The 12,539-nt window shown below is 49.0% G+C and overlaps 5 protein-coding genes across 5 annotated transcripts; 3 read left to right on the top strand and 2 right to left on the bottom strand.

The window, feature by feature from the left end:
- Positions 1–62: 62 nt before the first annotated feature.
- Positions 63–2,317, bottom strand: ASPWEDRAFT_37675 (tubulin alpha chain). The gene is made up of 6 exons (XM_040834736.1): positions 2,225–2,317; positions 2,099–2,139; positions 1,978–2,004; positions 1,803–1,878; positions 776–1,730; positions 63–707 (listed from the first exon to the last, which is right to left on the bottom strand). Exons 1-6 carry the CDS (start codon positions 2,247–2,249, stop codon positions 482–484), a joined length of 1,350 nt encoding a protein of 449 aa, XP_040693497.1. The 5' UTR covers positions 2,250–2,317; the 3' UTR covers positions 63–481.
- An 873-nt stretch (positions 2,318–3,190) lies between these two features.
- On the top strand, positions 3,191–4,016 carry ASPWEDRAFT_25616 (uncharacterized protein; the record flags this gene model as incomplete). The annotated part of the gene is made up of 2 exons (XM_040832751.1): positions 3,191–3,484; positions 3,546–4,016. The coding sequence occupies 2 exons, from the start codon at positions 3,191–3,193 to the stop codon at positions 4,014–4,016; spliced, it is 765 nt and encodes a 254-aa protein (XP_040693496.1).
- A 508-nt stretch (positions 4,017–4,524) lies between these two features.
- Positions 4,525–7,374, bottom strand: erdS (aspartyl-tRNA synthetase, cytoplasmic; the record flags this gene model as incomplete). The annotated part of the gene is made up of 1 exon (XM_040837315.1): positions 4,525–7,374. The coding sequence occupies one exon, from the start codon at positions 7,372–7,374 to the stop codon at positions 4,525–4,527; it is 2,850 nt and encodes a 949-aa protein (XP_040693495.1).
- Positions 7,375–8,344: 970 nt separating this feature from the next.
- Positions 8,345–9,370, top strand: ASPWEDRAFT_169643 (alpha/beta hydrolase; the record flags this gene model as incomplete). The annotated part of the gene is made up of 1 exon (XM_040830496.1): positions 8,345–9,370. One exon carries the CDS (start codon positions 8,345–8,347, stop codon positions 9,368–9,370), a length of 1,026 nt encoding a protein of 341 aa, XP_040693494.1.
- A 981-nt stretch (positions 9,371–10,351) lies between these two features.
- On the top strand, positions 10,352–12,331 carry ASPWEDRAFT_25613 (serine hydrolase domain-containing protein; the record flags this gene model as incomplete). Its single annotated transcript, XM_040832750.1, has 4 exons — positions 10,352–10,895; positions 10,952–11,071; positions 11,119–11,374; positions 11,422–12,331. The coding sequence occupies 4 exons, from the start codon at positions 10,352–10,354 to the stop codon at positions 12,329–12,331; spliced, it is 1,830 nt and encodes a 609-aa protein (XP_040693493.1).
- Between the last annotated feature and the right edge of the window lie 208 nt (positions 12,332–12,539).

The raw sequence follows: 12,539 nt of genomic DNA, 5'->3' as shown, positions 1-12,539 counted from the left end.
CCCACGTTGTTTCTGATGGCTAAGACACATGCATACATACATCTACATGTAGGTCAAATGGTGCCGCTTTTTGCTGCATATATTCAATTGTCGGTTTCTGGACTTGTACATATAAAATGGCTGCTCATCTGAGGATAGCCGTAGCTACAGAGTGGTTCATGATCGACCAGGTACGAGCTCTCTCTTTTTTATTAATTACAACCATTTTAATTCTCAAAAAAGAAGTTTTGCGTATGTGAACGAGCGGTAAATTCATCGCTGCTTCGGGGATATTAAAAATATATCGAACAAAAAAGAAAACAGAGTTTGTGCTAAGCCAATTTTCTCTCCTATTTGCATGAACCCAGAGCCGCGCTGGCAAAACGCCTGTACCCAACACAACATGGAACCAACAAACGGGAGGAGAACTGGCAGCCACGGTATCAGGGCGAACCATTGAATGTCATGGCGTCTGTGGGTCCTGCCAAACAACACACTCCATCTAGTACTCGGGCTCAACCTCCTCTTCCTCCAAGGAGTCGCTGGCGACCTCCTCGTAGTCACGCTCCAAGGCAGCCAAGTCCTCACGGGCTTCGGAGAATTCACCTTCCTCCATACCCTCACCAACGTACCAGTGAACGAAGGCACGCTTGGAGTACATGAGGTCGAACTTGTGGTCGAGAGCAGACCAGGCCTCGGCGATGGCGGTGGTGTTGGAGAGCATGCAGCTATAGAACGGTCAGCATTTCTTTTTCTTTTCTTCTTTTTTCCTGTAGATATTATTGCATAAACATACACGGCACGATCAACCTTGGCAAGGTCGCCGTTGGGGACCTGGCGAGGGGGCTGGTAGCAGATACCAATCTTGAATCCAGTCGGGCACCAGTCGACAAACTGGATGGTACGCTTGGTCTTGAGGGCGCTGACAGCCTTGTGGGTATCCTGGGTGACGACATCACCACGGTAGAGCAGGCAGGTAGCCATGTACTTGCCGTTACGGGGGTCACACTTGACCATCTGGTTGTTGGGCTCGAAGCAAGACATGGTGATCTCGCTAACGTTGTTGGACTCGTGCGCGGCCTTGGAGGCACCGATGACGGGGGAGTAGGCAACCAGAGGGAAGTGAATACGAGGGTAAGGCACCAAGTTGGTCTGGAACTCGTTCAGATCAACGTTGAGAGAGCCATCGAAACGCAGGGATGCGGTAATGGACGAGACAACCTGGGCAATCAGGCGGTTGAGGTTCTCAAAGCTGGGGCGCTCAACACCCAAGTTGCGGCGGCAGATGTCGTAGATGGCCTCGTTGTCGACCATGAAGCTGCAGTCGGAGTGCTCCAGGGTGGTGTGTGTGGTCAGGATGGAGTTGTAGGGCTCAACGACGGAGGTGGCGTTCTGGGGGGCAGGGTAGACACAGAATTCCAGCTTCGACTTCTTGCCGTAGTCAACGGACAGGCGCTCCATCAAGAGAGCACCGAAACCAGAACCAGTACCACCACCGAACGAGTGGAAGACCAAGAAACCCTGGAGACCAGCACAGTTGTCGGCCACGCGGCGGACCTTGTCGAGAACGGAGTCGATCATCTCCTTGCCAACGGTGTAGTGACCACGGGCGTAGTTGTTCGAGGCATCCTCCTTGCCGGTAATCATGTTCTCGGGGTGGAAAAGAGAGCGGTAGGTACCGGTACGGACCTCATCGACGACGTTGGGCTCGAGATCGGCGTAGATGGTACGGGGAACGTACTTGCCCTGGCCTACGCCCAAGATTGCACGTCAGACGGACACCGGCCACCAGTAGTGGAAGACAGAAAAACATCACAACATACCAGTCTCGGAGAAGAAAGTGCTGAAGCCATGGTCAGGGTCCTGAGCCTTACGCTCCTCAGTCAAGTAACCGTCGGGCTATACAGCAAGACCAGAATCGTCAGTCAATTCCCTCATATACGGAAAAGGGGCGCGCTACGCGGGGGAAGCGGTCAAGATAACAATCATCACACATACCTGAATACCGTGCTCAAGACAGTAGAGCTAAAAGGAAAAATAAGAATGTCAGTCCAATGTGTCTCTTTCATCCCATCATTCGACTTTTCCTCCCCATTTCATCATGTGGTCAAAGTATTACCTCCCAGCAGGAGTTGGCGATTTGGCAACCAGCCTGGCCAACTGTAACAAACAAACACCAAACATTAGTAACACGGCATTAAAACGAGGGTTTAAAGGTCTTCAGAAAGTAGAGATCCAAGCATACCGTTCAAACTGATAATTTCTCTCATTTTGGCGAGTCGAATCAATGGGTTTCAGATCCCAGAGGTGAGGAATGTGAGGGTGACGGAGGGGGAGGAGAAGGTAAAAAAAGAAAGGCCCAAGACGATCTGTACGGTTTTGTTTCAGGGGTAAGTAACCGACCACTGAAAGAAAAAAAATAACAGTGGGAGCCGGAGGGAGAAGGAAAAACAAAAAGAAAAAAATAGATAAATCAAAAAGTCTGCGAATGGGGGGGGGACAGCAGCACTCACCTCAAGGGACGACGATGATTGATGAAAAAAGAAGAACGAGGTTGATGATTGATGATAATAACGAACACTAATAATCGCCAGGTCGATCCAATTTGTTGTGGACAACGCAGTCACCCCCGACGAGTGCGCTGTCAACGCATCAACAGGCGTTCCCCCTTGTTGATCCGTCCGTTGGGTCGCGTTCTGGCCGCCAGCCCTTCTGATTGGCTGGCTGCGCCTGCCCCGTGACCGCCTTCCCGCCGGCCGATTCGGCTTGGTCCCGTGACTCAATTCAACTGTGCTGACTCAGAGCTGAGTCATTTGATCACGTGTTAATGACGGCATCTGGATTGGAGCTTCGAGATGCGAGATTATGACGGCAACGACGACTTTCAATACTGTCGTTGAGAGGATCAGGTATGTTCTATTTCTTATTCATATATAGCTGCAGTTAAATTCATGAAATATACGTCCTGCACATCCATATATAGATTGGTTGCACGGGTTCATGTTTGTACGAGTCCAGAATTGATAATGCATTTACATGTTTGTATAACATTCTATGCTATTTTTGCTCAGTATCTTCAATTCAATTTCAGGTATCTAACGCTTATCAGATACATCCAACCCAACTGAAACGCCTCAGAAACAACATGGTCATCTAAGCTGTTCTACCCCCTCGACCCCTCATTCAAGACAGCTATCACCTACCACTCAACATGCATCTTCCCCTATTCTTCTCCCTTCTCTGCTTGCTCTTCTCTCATTCAGTCTACGCCAATGTTGAGAAAACCATTTTCCTGGCCCCATCATCCGCTACAATCCCCTCACTGGACCCAACCCTAGATGACCTCGGCCTGGAGAGACTATCACCACTGAATCCAGTCCTCAGGACGAATCTCAACGCATCCTTCCCAACCACAGAAGCACCCTTGGGAACGGATTCGTGGTTTTTCCTCGAAAACCTCAACCCAGGCCAACGATATGAAGTGAGGATATGTTGGTTGGCGTCTGTACGTTCTTTGTTCCCCCCTCCAATTCCTCCTCTGTTCTGCCTTATTGATAATATCACAGCAACCAACTTCCTTTACGCTATCAACTCACACCCTAGCAAACACAATCGAAACAAACTCGCTCTTTACCCCTCTCACCATCTTCTCCGCAGCCCGTCTCGCCTCTCTCGAGAATCCCACTCGCCCAAACCCCATCCCCCGAAACCCTCCCTCCCGATTAAAAGACGCTTCATCGGCAGACCCTGCACCAACAACCGACTCTGTCCTTTTCCTGCGCATTCAATCCGTGGCAGACTACTTTTCCGCTGACCCAGTCTTGATGGAGACCGTCCCACCTGTCCTGGTAGACATTATTCTCGACCCGTTCCTATTGAATGTTTTTCCAAAGTCGTTGGTTCCTACGGCGTGTTGGGTGACAGTCGTGGCTGGGTTGGCGTTGGTGATTGCTCGCTGGGTGTCTGCGGAGTTTGGAAGAGCCATCAGTGCCGAAGCAAGCGCTGATACGAAACGGGGGAGTAAGAAGGAGCGGTAGACTAAATTTCAGTTCTGAGATAGAAGCGTATGTCTGTACCATTATGTTATACATTTTGCCTAATATATTTGATTGAATAATGATAGAACTCAAAGACCCGAGATCGCATAAATCATATAAATCCGCCGAAGTCAGATGCAACTCTTGATTGATTAGTATATATAGCATTTTTCAAACGAACCATCCCGGCACCGTAGGAATATTTTGTAGATTCAAGCAAATTGCATCCAAAACCTCAATACAGATAACCAAAAATTAAACATCAACACGATCATTAGGCCAAAATCGACAACACAAGGGGGAATAAATATAGGCAGTGGGGAGAGTCGTAATAACAATAGGTACTGATGCAGAACTCCAACCATCCAAAATCGTATATATCACCGGCACACCACCGGAAGTTCATTGACCAAAAATAAGAGATCCATCATCGTCCAGACATTTCAACGGCCATCAATAGGCCTCATTAGATAGTAAGATAGATATGCCAGGTTTATATAGATCGGGCTTAATCTTCAAAGAAATTGAGGACGGCTCGGATACCCTTAGATCCAAGCCCATGAGGCGGGTAGCAAATATACAGAGGGTCGTCCTTTGCACCAAGTTTGGCACGGAACTCACTCTTGCGCACAAGGTGGAACTGGTTGGCCAGGGTCTCGTATGTGTGCTGCAGCATCTTCATCTTGGTGCCATGCATGTTGTGGCCCGGCGTGAGGGTGCCCGTGGCGCCGGCACCGAAAGTCAAGGATTTGACACCTGACTTAGCAGCGGTCTGGATAGCGCGGGTGACGATGTGCTCAATGACACCATTGGGGCAACCCGGGAAGTCGAGACTGTACTTGACCTGCATGCCGTGGGAGGGCGACAACATGGCCAGGACGACAAAGGCACAGATGGTACCAGACTTGTCGACAGCATAGAAGTACCATCGGTGCTGGTAATCTCTCCAGGGGCGGATTTCAGACAAATGCACCTGAGTCCCCTTGCGATTGGAGAGCCAGTCTTGAATCCGCTTGTCGATCTTCTCACGAATTTCATCGGAAACCATCTCTCCTTGGTTCACCGTCACAATCTTCACGTTCTCGTTCTCTGCGTGACGAATCTTCCGGGCTATCTCTCCATCAGAAGCAGCTTGGTTGCGTGATGGATCCACACGTTCCTCGGCGATACAGGACAAACTGCGCCAGCCCAGCTTTTCGCCCAAGATAGTCTCTACCTCGGGGGAGCACAGAATCCAGATAGGCTTGAACTTGGTTTCCCGTTTCATCCACTGTAGGAATTGGTTGATAGTACGACTGTACTGACTAGGATCACACAGTGGATTTCCAGGAACTATCACATAGTTGCTAGAGCTAGGCACGTAGGCAAGCGCCGCCCCTGTATTCATATCCCGCCAGATCTTGTAGCGTTCATCACCCCAGGATGTGGCTGTGGCATCTCCGTAGTTTGCGACGAGGTTTTCCAGTGGCTGGAGTTGGCTGTTGTCTTGAGCATTAGGACCAATCTTCTCATGTCGCCACGGAGGCTCCAGAGTCGATGATTCAGGGTGTCGAAGCTGCACCGTAGGCGGCTTGGCTGGGAAACTCTTGGGATCACGGTGGAACATCGACGCAAGACGAATGTTTCCCAATTTGAGTATGAGCATTAGAAGGCGCTCCAATCCAATACCAGCACCGGCGTGGGGCGGTGCACCCCAGCGGAAGCCCTCCATGTATTCTTCCATAGAATCGGGGTTGATTCCAACCCGACGCATGTTTTCCTCCAACAAGTGGGGGTCGTGAATGCGCTGGCCACCTGAGACAATCTCCTGGCCACGTACAAAGATATCAAACGAATTGGTGAAGCGACTGTCCTCCGGATCTGGCATCGTATAGAACGGACGGGCACTAGTTGGGAATTTGTCGAGGATGTAGTAATCGGTGTGATACTTCTCCTTGATCAACTCACCAAGGCGGATCTCATCCCTGGTAGAAAGATCATCGTCTTCGGGCAGTGGGTTGCCGTCCTCGTTAAGCCATCCCGACTCGTTGAGAATCTTGATACCATCTGCGAATCGGATAATAGGCGTCTCGTCCAGCCACACTAAATCCTCGGAGGGAAATTGTTGCTTGACAATCTCAACCTCGCGGCGGTGGCGGCCGTAGACTCCTTTCAATATGCTCTTGATGGCAGCATCCAATACATCAAGCATTTCGTGGTAATGCTCTTCGATCGCCATCTCCAGATCCAGCCCGGTGTACTCGGTCAAATGACGATGAGTATTGGAATTCTCCGCACGAAACACGGCACCAATCTCGTAAACTCGGCCAAAATCGGCAGCAATGGCCATCTGCTTGGCTAACTGGGGAGACTGAGCCAGGAAAGCATTGCGACCAAAGTAATTGACCTCGAAAACACTGGCACCAGACTCGGTGGCCGCTCCTTGCAACTTGGGGGTATGAATTTCAACGAAGCCCTGGTCATCGAGGGCCGTTCGAAAGAGGTTGGAAAGTCCCGACTGAATTCGGAAGATGGACTGTGAAGTTGGAGTCCGTAGATCTAGAAGGCGGTTTGACAGACGTGTCCGGTCTGGGATGCGACTTCGGCGGCCTTCCACTCGTTCCTCCTCCGCGGTACGGAGCTCAGCTTCGTAGATACTGAAAGGAACTGGTTCCTCACGACGGACAACAACGTGTATCTCGTCAACAGCAAGCTCCACATCATGGATGGTACAGCCCAACACCGGCACTCCTGGTGTCTGAATGGTGCCTCGAACTCGAACAATGGTGCCCAGCCGTAGATGTTCTGCCCAATGAACCATGGCAATCGACTTGACACCGGGTTGCTCATGCAGAACGCCTTGGAAGGTAGACATTTGCTGGCGGAAGACCAAGAAAACAAGCTTCGCACTCATGCGACGTATGACATGTAGACGGGCCGTGAAGATAATCTCCTGGCCGGCGGACGTAGCCGAAATATCATTGAAGTGAGCTCGGGGCTCTCGTGGACGATCGCGCGATTGAAGGAGAGGCAGGTCACCATATCGGGCTTTCATATCGGGCGTCTCCGAACGAACAGCTTGGTCAACCTCACTCTTACGAGTCTGTTCGGAATCTTCCGAACGTCGCTCCTCGCTCAGTCGACTGCGCTCATTTCGCCGTTGCTGGCGGGCCATGCGTTTCTGTTGGTTTTTACTCATGGTCCCGGACGAGGAGTCATCGGAGACATCTTCGGAGGAGGAGACGTAGCTATTGTCGCGGAGGAAGCCACCGAGGATACTGCGACGCGGCGAAGGAGATATGGCAAGCTTCGAAAGGCCGCTGGTGTCATCATCACTCCCTTTGGGCTTTATTTTGGATAATGCGCGTTTAATCGACATCGCGGTGGAGAGTCGAGTCGTGATGCAGCGGGGTATAGAGGCGGTGATCACAGAGGGGAAATTGGTTCAAGTCAAGAAGAAGAAACTCATGAAGGATAGATAGCTCCTGACTAATTATATAGCTACTGCAGGGCAGCTGACGGCCTAGCAAAAAGATGAATCACAAGAGAAAAAAGTATGTTTGCTCGGATGTGACCGGAATTTGATTAAAAACAAAGGCCGGGCTGGAGTGAGGCCGAACTTAACCTCCACCGCGAGGGGCAATGGTGTAAGACGGCTTCCAAGGCAGAGGGGGGAATGTGATCGGGGGCAATCTGCACCAGGGGCTCAGGTAGCGAATTAGCAAAATAATATAATGGATAGGAGTGTTATCTCAAAACAAGGATACTCCCTAAGACAATTTCTCAGACAAAACGATGACTTGCTGGCTTGGGATCCCAGTTTTGAAGCCGCTGAGCCTTACAAAAACGCCGTGATGTCATCGCTGCCGCAAAAGAAGCACAGGAATGCAAACAAGAAGCAGTGTGGAGACTCGGTGAGAGCCAGAATGACAAGATATGATGTAGCAGTTTAAATCCTGCTGGAGCCAGGGGTCAATTCGACTCTGGTTGCATCTATTATCTTTTGTCTTCTGTTGTTCCTTGTGCCATACAATTTCTGGTGCAACAGATAACAGGCCCCCCGACAGTCAATTGATGCCCCCCTTGGCACACCCTCACTTCGCCATCGCAGGTTATCGTCAGCCCATTTATAATTTATCTCATTTCTGTACATCAAATCTAGGCGTTGGTCCTTTTGCACCGTTTTCTTGGCTGCTTTTCTTCTAATAATAAACGTTGTCTGACATTCGGATTCTTCTTCTTCCTCGGCTTCCTGGTCTCCGCTTTATCTATTCGCGTCTATTCCACCATCTCCCTTCCTTTCCTCTGCATGCTTCCATTGTATTCAATTTGCTCTTAATCCACTCCCAATGCCGTCTCGCTGGTGGTTATACGTTCAGGCCGTCGTCTGGCGGTTCCTGATGCGTCTGGGGATGTTTTTTCACGCCATTTCGTGGCCTCGTCCGCCTTGTCCGTCCTTCATCCGGTCTTTTCCCCCGTCCCTGCCCTCGTCCTCCCGTGGCGGCAAAGTCGCTTTGCACTTCTACTGTCCTCCAGATTACTATCGACATCGAAAGGTGGGCCATCGTCTGCCTGTCGTCGTTAATTTTCATGGTGGAGGATTCACTCTGGGCTGTCCGACCGACGACGGTCGCTGGGCCCGATGCGTCCTCCAGGAAGTCGGGGCTGTCGTCGTCAGCGTCGGTTATCGTCTAGCCCCCGAACATCCCTTTCCTGCAGCGGTCGATGACGGAGTCGAAGCCTTATTGTATCTTGCCTCTCATGCTGCCGAATTGGGATTGGACGTTTCGCGTGTCGTGCTCACTGGCTTCTCGGCCGGCGGGAATCTGGCTGTTACTGTGCCCTTGCGCCTGCGCAGTCTTTACCCCAAAGAACCTCGTGGGCCCAGCGTTGAACCGGGAGAATCGACGCAGAGACTCGTCGATACCAGTAACGATCTCAACATCGTTGGTCTTTTTTGCTGGTATCCGGTCCTGGACTTTGAAGAGTCTCGTGACCACCGCCGGGCAATGAGCGTTATGCCAAGCAAGACACTTCCAGCCTTCTTTACCACGCTTTTTGATGAATCCTATTTGCCAGATCATGAGGATCGGAAATCTCCGTACGCATCGCCGGTTCGAGCGTCGGATCAGATTCTAGACGATGCTCTCCCGCACGATATCTTCTTATACATCTGCGAATGGGACATGCTTGTCAAGGAGGGCCAGCAATTCGTCCGCCGACTGGAAGGACTGGGCAAACGTGTTCGCGCCATGATGATTGAAAAGGTACCACATGCCTGGGACAAATCCCCCAATCCGTTCCGAGACCAGGACAAAATCGATATCTTATATCGCGATGCATGTGGCGACATAAGAGCAATTTTCAGAAAATAGTTCTTTTATGATCGGCTTACTACTGTATTCTAGCTTACGTTCACTTGGCAGTTGAGCTGTCCTTTTGACTGTTTTTTATCCTTGTTCGCTGGTAAGTTTTAGGGATTTTGGGACTTGAATCTGGCGTTTTGGCTACGCTGCATAAAAGCGAGAGTTATGTATAGCACTTGATGAATCTAAGCTCAAATGATATTTCATATACAATTTCTTAGCCAATGTTATACGAGGGTGACGTCAATCGGCATCTACTAGGATGATGCATATACGTAGACCCGATCTGCGGAGTAGCGTGTAGGAGATGACAGAACATCTTCACTGGTATTAAGTATCTGAACAGATTATTTTATTTTATTGGTAATAAACTCAGTGTGTATTATTGCAAAATTACTTTAATCGATAACCTGGAAGTATTCTTTCGTTGCTAAATTTTGGAATTGCTTGCTATAAAAGGTGTCGCGAGCACAATATATATCTTTATGCTAGTACCACTATTTTCAAAGATCAACCCACACAAAGAGCAAATGTAGTGATAATGCAAATGGCAATATTATATGAAGTCCTCAAATCTATTCTTTTAGACCATTATCGTTATTAAAAACACGGAGAGGTGAAGTCAAATCCCGATGCTCCCAAAAGCCGAATACGAAGCTTTCCTAACTCGGACAGCTTCCTTGGTTTCCTGACCTCCACCTCTGACTTCTTTCTCTCAGCCCAAACAACACAACATTCTCTAATCAACAAATCATGGCACTGTGACAACTCCACTGCTATGGCATGTTCTCAAGCGGACACGAGATACCTTCCTACTTCGTCGATGCATCATGGTTTGACTCTCGCTTGGCTATAATCGAACATCGCCATTGTCAGTTGGGCTGGGACTGCGACAGGATCTCGAGATATTTAAAGTAATTGGTCAGTTCAATTCCATCTGAACTCTTGCCCGTCATCTTAACTCTACATGAAAGTGCAGAGCTCGTCAAAATGCACTTCTACCTTTTAGCAGCCTGTCTTTCCTCTCTAACAACAGCTCAGATACTCCCTGTCCCTTCACTTGTGCCAATTCCATCACACTCCGGCTGTCCTCCTGATGGACCTTTACTTCCTCGTCCAACAAACCTAGCACAGTCCCAACACGTTCAAGCTGCTGCTGATTATCTGACATCCGCCTTGGATTCTGCAGTCAAGGGTAAGATCAAAGCAGGATGGACCGTGGACAATGTCTCTTTTTCTCTAGCTATCGTTTCTCCATATGGGGGCAATGATTCTGGAAAGCCGATCTGGGAATATCACCATCGGGGAAGATTGAATACCCAAGGATCACAACAAGTCACTGGAGACTCGCAATACTTGATGGGTTCTGTATCCAAGGTATTCTCGGATCTAGTACTGTTAAAATCTGGTGTCGATCTCCAAGATCCAATTACGAAATTCTTTCCTCAATTGCTCTCTGTGGATTCTTTGATTCAGTGGAAAGATATCACGTTGGAAGCTCTGGCAGACCACCTGGCAGGCATACCTCCAAACTGTAAGTCTCGAGTCTCTTGAGTTTTGTATCTTAATATGATATAACTAACAGAATAGACGTCTACGAGTTCTATGATCTCAAACCAGTTTACGAGAGCCTGGGATTTCCTCGTCTAAATAAGTCGGATTATCCGAGTTGTGGCGTCGTTGGACTCAATACTTCTTGTACTAAGCAGAGTACGTCTGCATCTAGCTGAATCTTCAACAAATGCTAATTATTGCAGACATACTTGATGGTCTCACATCTTTGACTCCAGTTGTACCGGTGAACTCCCGGCCCGTATACTCTCAGTTATCATTCTTGCTGTTCACCCTGGCCCTCGAGGTTGCAACAGGCAAGAACTATTCACAACTGCTGGATGAGACCGTCATCCAGCCTCTCAATTTGACCAACACTGGCGAATCCCCTGGTAATACCGACCGTGCCGTTGTTCCACCAGGAATATCAAACTGGGGTTCATATTATGGACTAAATGCGCCGTAAGTCCCATCTACGGGATTGAACTACACATACTGAACCAACTCAGTGGCGGAGGCTTATACTCAACAACAAACGACCTAACACAATTCCTCAACGCTATCCTAAACCACTCCATCCTTCCCATAGAAGCAGAAGTCCAAAAATGGCTCAAGCCTACCTCCATGACGAGTTCCCCAACCACTCTAGTCGGTAAACCATGGGAGATCCTCCGCACGACCAATCTCGTCCCTGCACATCCACATACTATTGACATCTACGGCAAGTCAGGCGGTGCAATGGGCTACATGTCTCAAATATCCATCATTGACCAGTATGGTGTGGGGTTTATTGTTCTCACTGCTGGTCCGGCAGATTCGATGGATATCCTCAACCAAGCCCTAATAGGAACCTTCATTCCAGCCATAGAGGAAGAAACCCGTTCACAAAGTCAACGATACACAGGAACGTGGTCAACAGAAAACACCGCGTCAAACTCATCCCCCATAATCCTCACAATCGCCCAAGACAACGGCTCAGGTCTAATACTCACAAACCTAACCCGCAATGAATCATCCATCCTAGACGCCATCCAAAAAATCTGGCTATACCAATACACAGCCACCGGATTCGGGATCCTGAATTCTCAGTTCCGGATCTACCCAACCGGAATATCAAACCCCGTCCCTTCAAATGAATCATCAATCCTTCTCTCACAGGCTGGTGTATCAGACACGGAGAATACAGAACTGGTTCGTCAGGATTGGCGGATCAATCTTGACATCGTCCCCATTGACGGGAGGGCGATGTCTGATTTACCAGGCCAGGGAAGTTTGAGGGTGTATTGTGCTTCGTGGCAGTCTGTGGATTGGATGTACTATGGCGGGGAGGCGTTGGATCGGATTGTCTTTGTGGTTGAGAAGAGTGGGAGGGTTATTGGGGTTGAGATTCCGGGGTTACGGAGTGGACTATTAACTTGATTTATCCCTGATATTTTATATTTCTTATATGGTGGCACCAATAGTTGATTTAATATTCCATCTATTCCTATTCCTATTTCTATATACCATGCCATATCTTACAGCATCTGCATTCATCATCACACATCATAACAAAGCACCAAGCATGGTATCAGATAGATCAGAGAGATCTCAATAAACAAAATTGAAAGGAGAAAAAAAAAAAAAA

Source organism: Aspergillus wentii (assembly GCF_001890725.1).
Source record: "Aspergillus wentii DTO 134E9 unplaced genomic scaffold ASPWEscaffold_2, whole genome shotgun sequence".
NCBI classification, from domain to species: domain Eukaryota; kingdom Fungi; phylum Ascomycota; class Eurotiomycetes; order Eurotiales; family Aspergillaceae; genus Aspergillus; species Aspergillus wentii.
This window is presented reverse-complemented; position numbering and strand designations above follow the sequence as displayed.

What these genes read in the sequence shown, in the direction of transcription:
- ASPWEDRAFT_37675 (XM_040834736.1), bottom strand. Translation starts at nt 2,249, where the DNA reads ATGAGAGAAATTATCAGTTTGAACG. An exon ending in AGAAATTATCAGTTTGAACG is followed by an intron (nt 2,140 to 2,224) that starts GTATGCTTGGAT and finishes TGTTTGTTACAG; the next exon opens with TTGGCCAGGCTGGTTGCCAA. An exon ending in CACTTTCTTCTCCGAGACTG is followed by an intron (nt 1,731 to 1,802) that starts GTATGTTGTGAT and finishes TCTTGGGCGTAG; the next exon opens with GCCAGGGCAAGTACGTTCCC.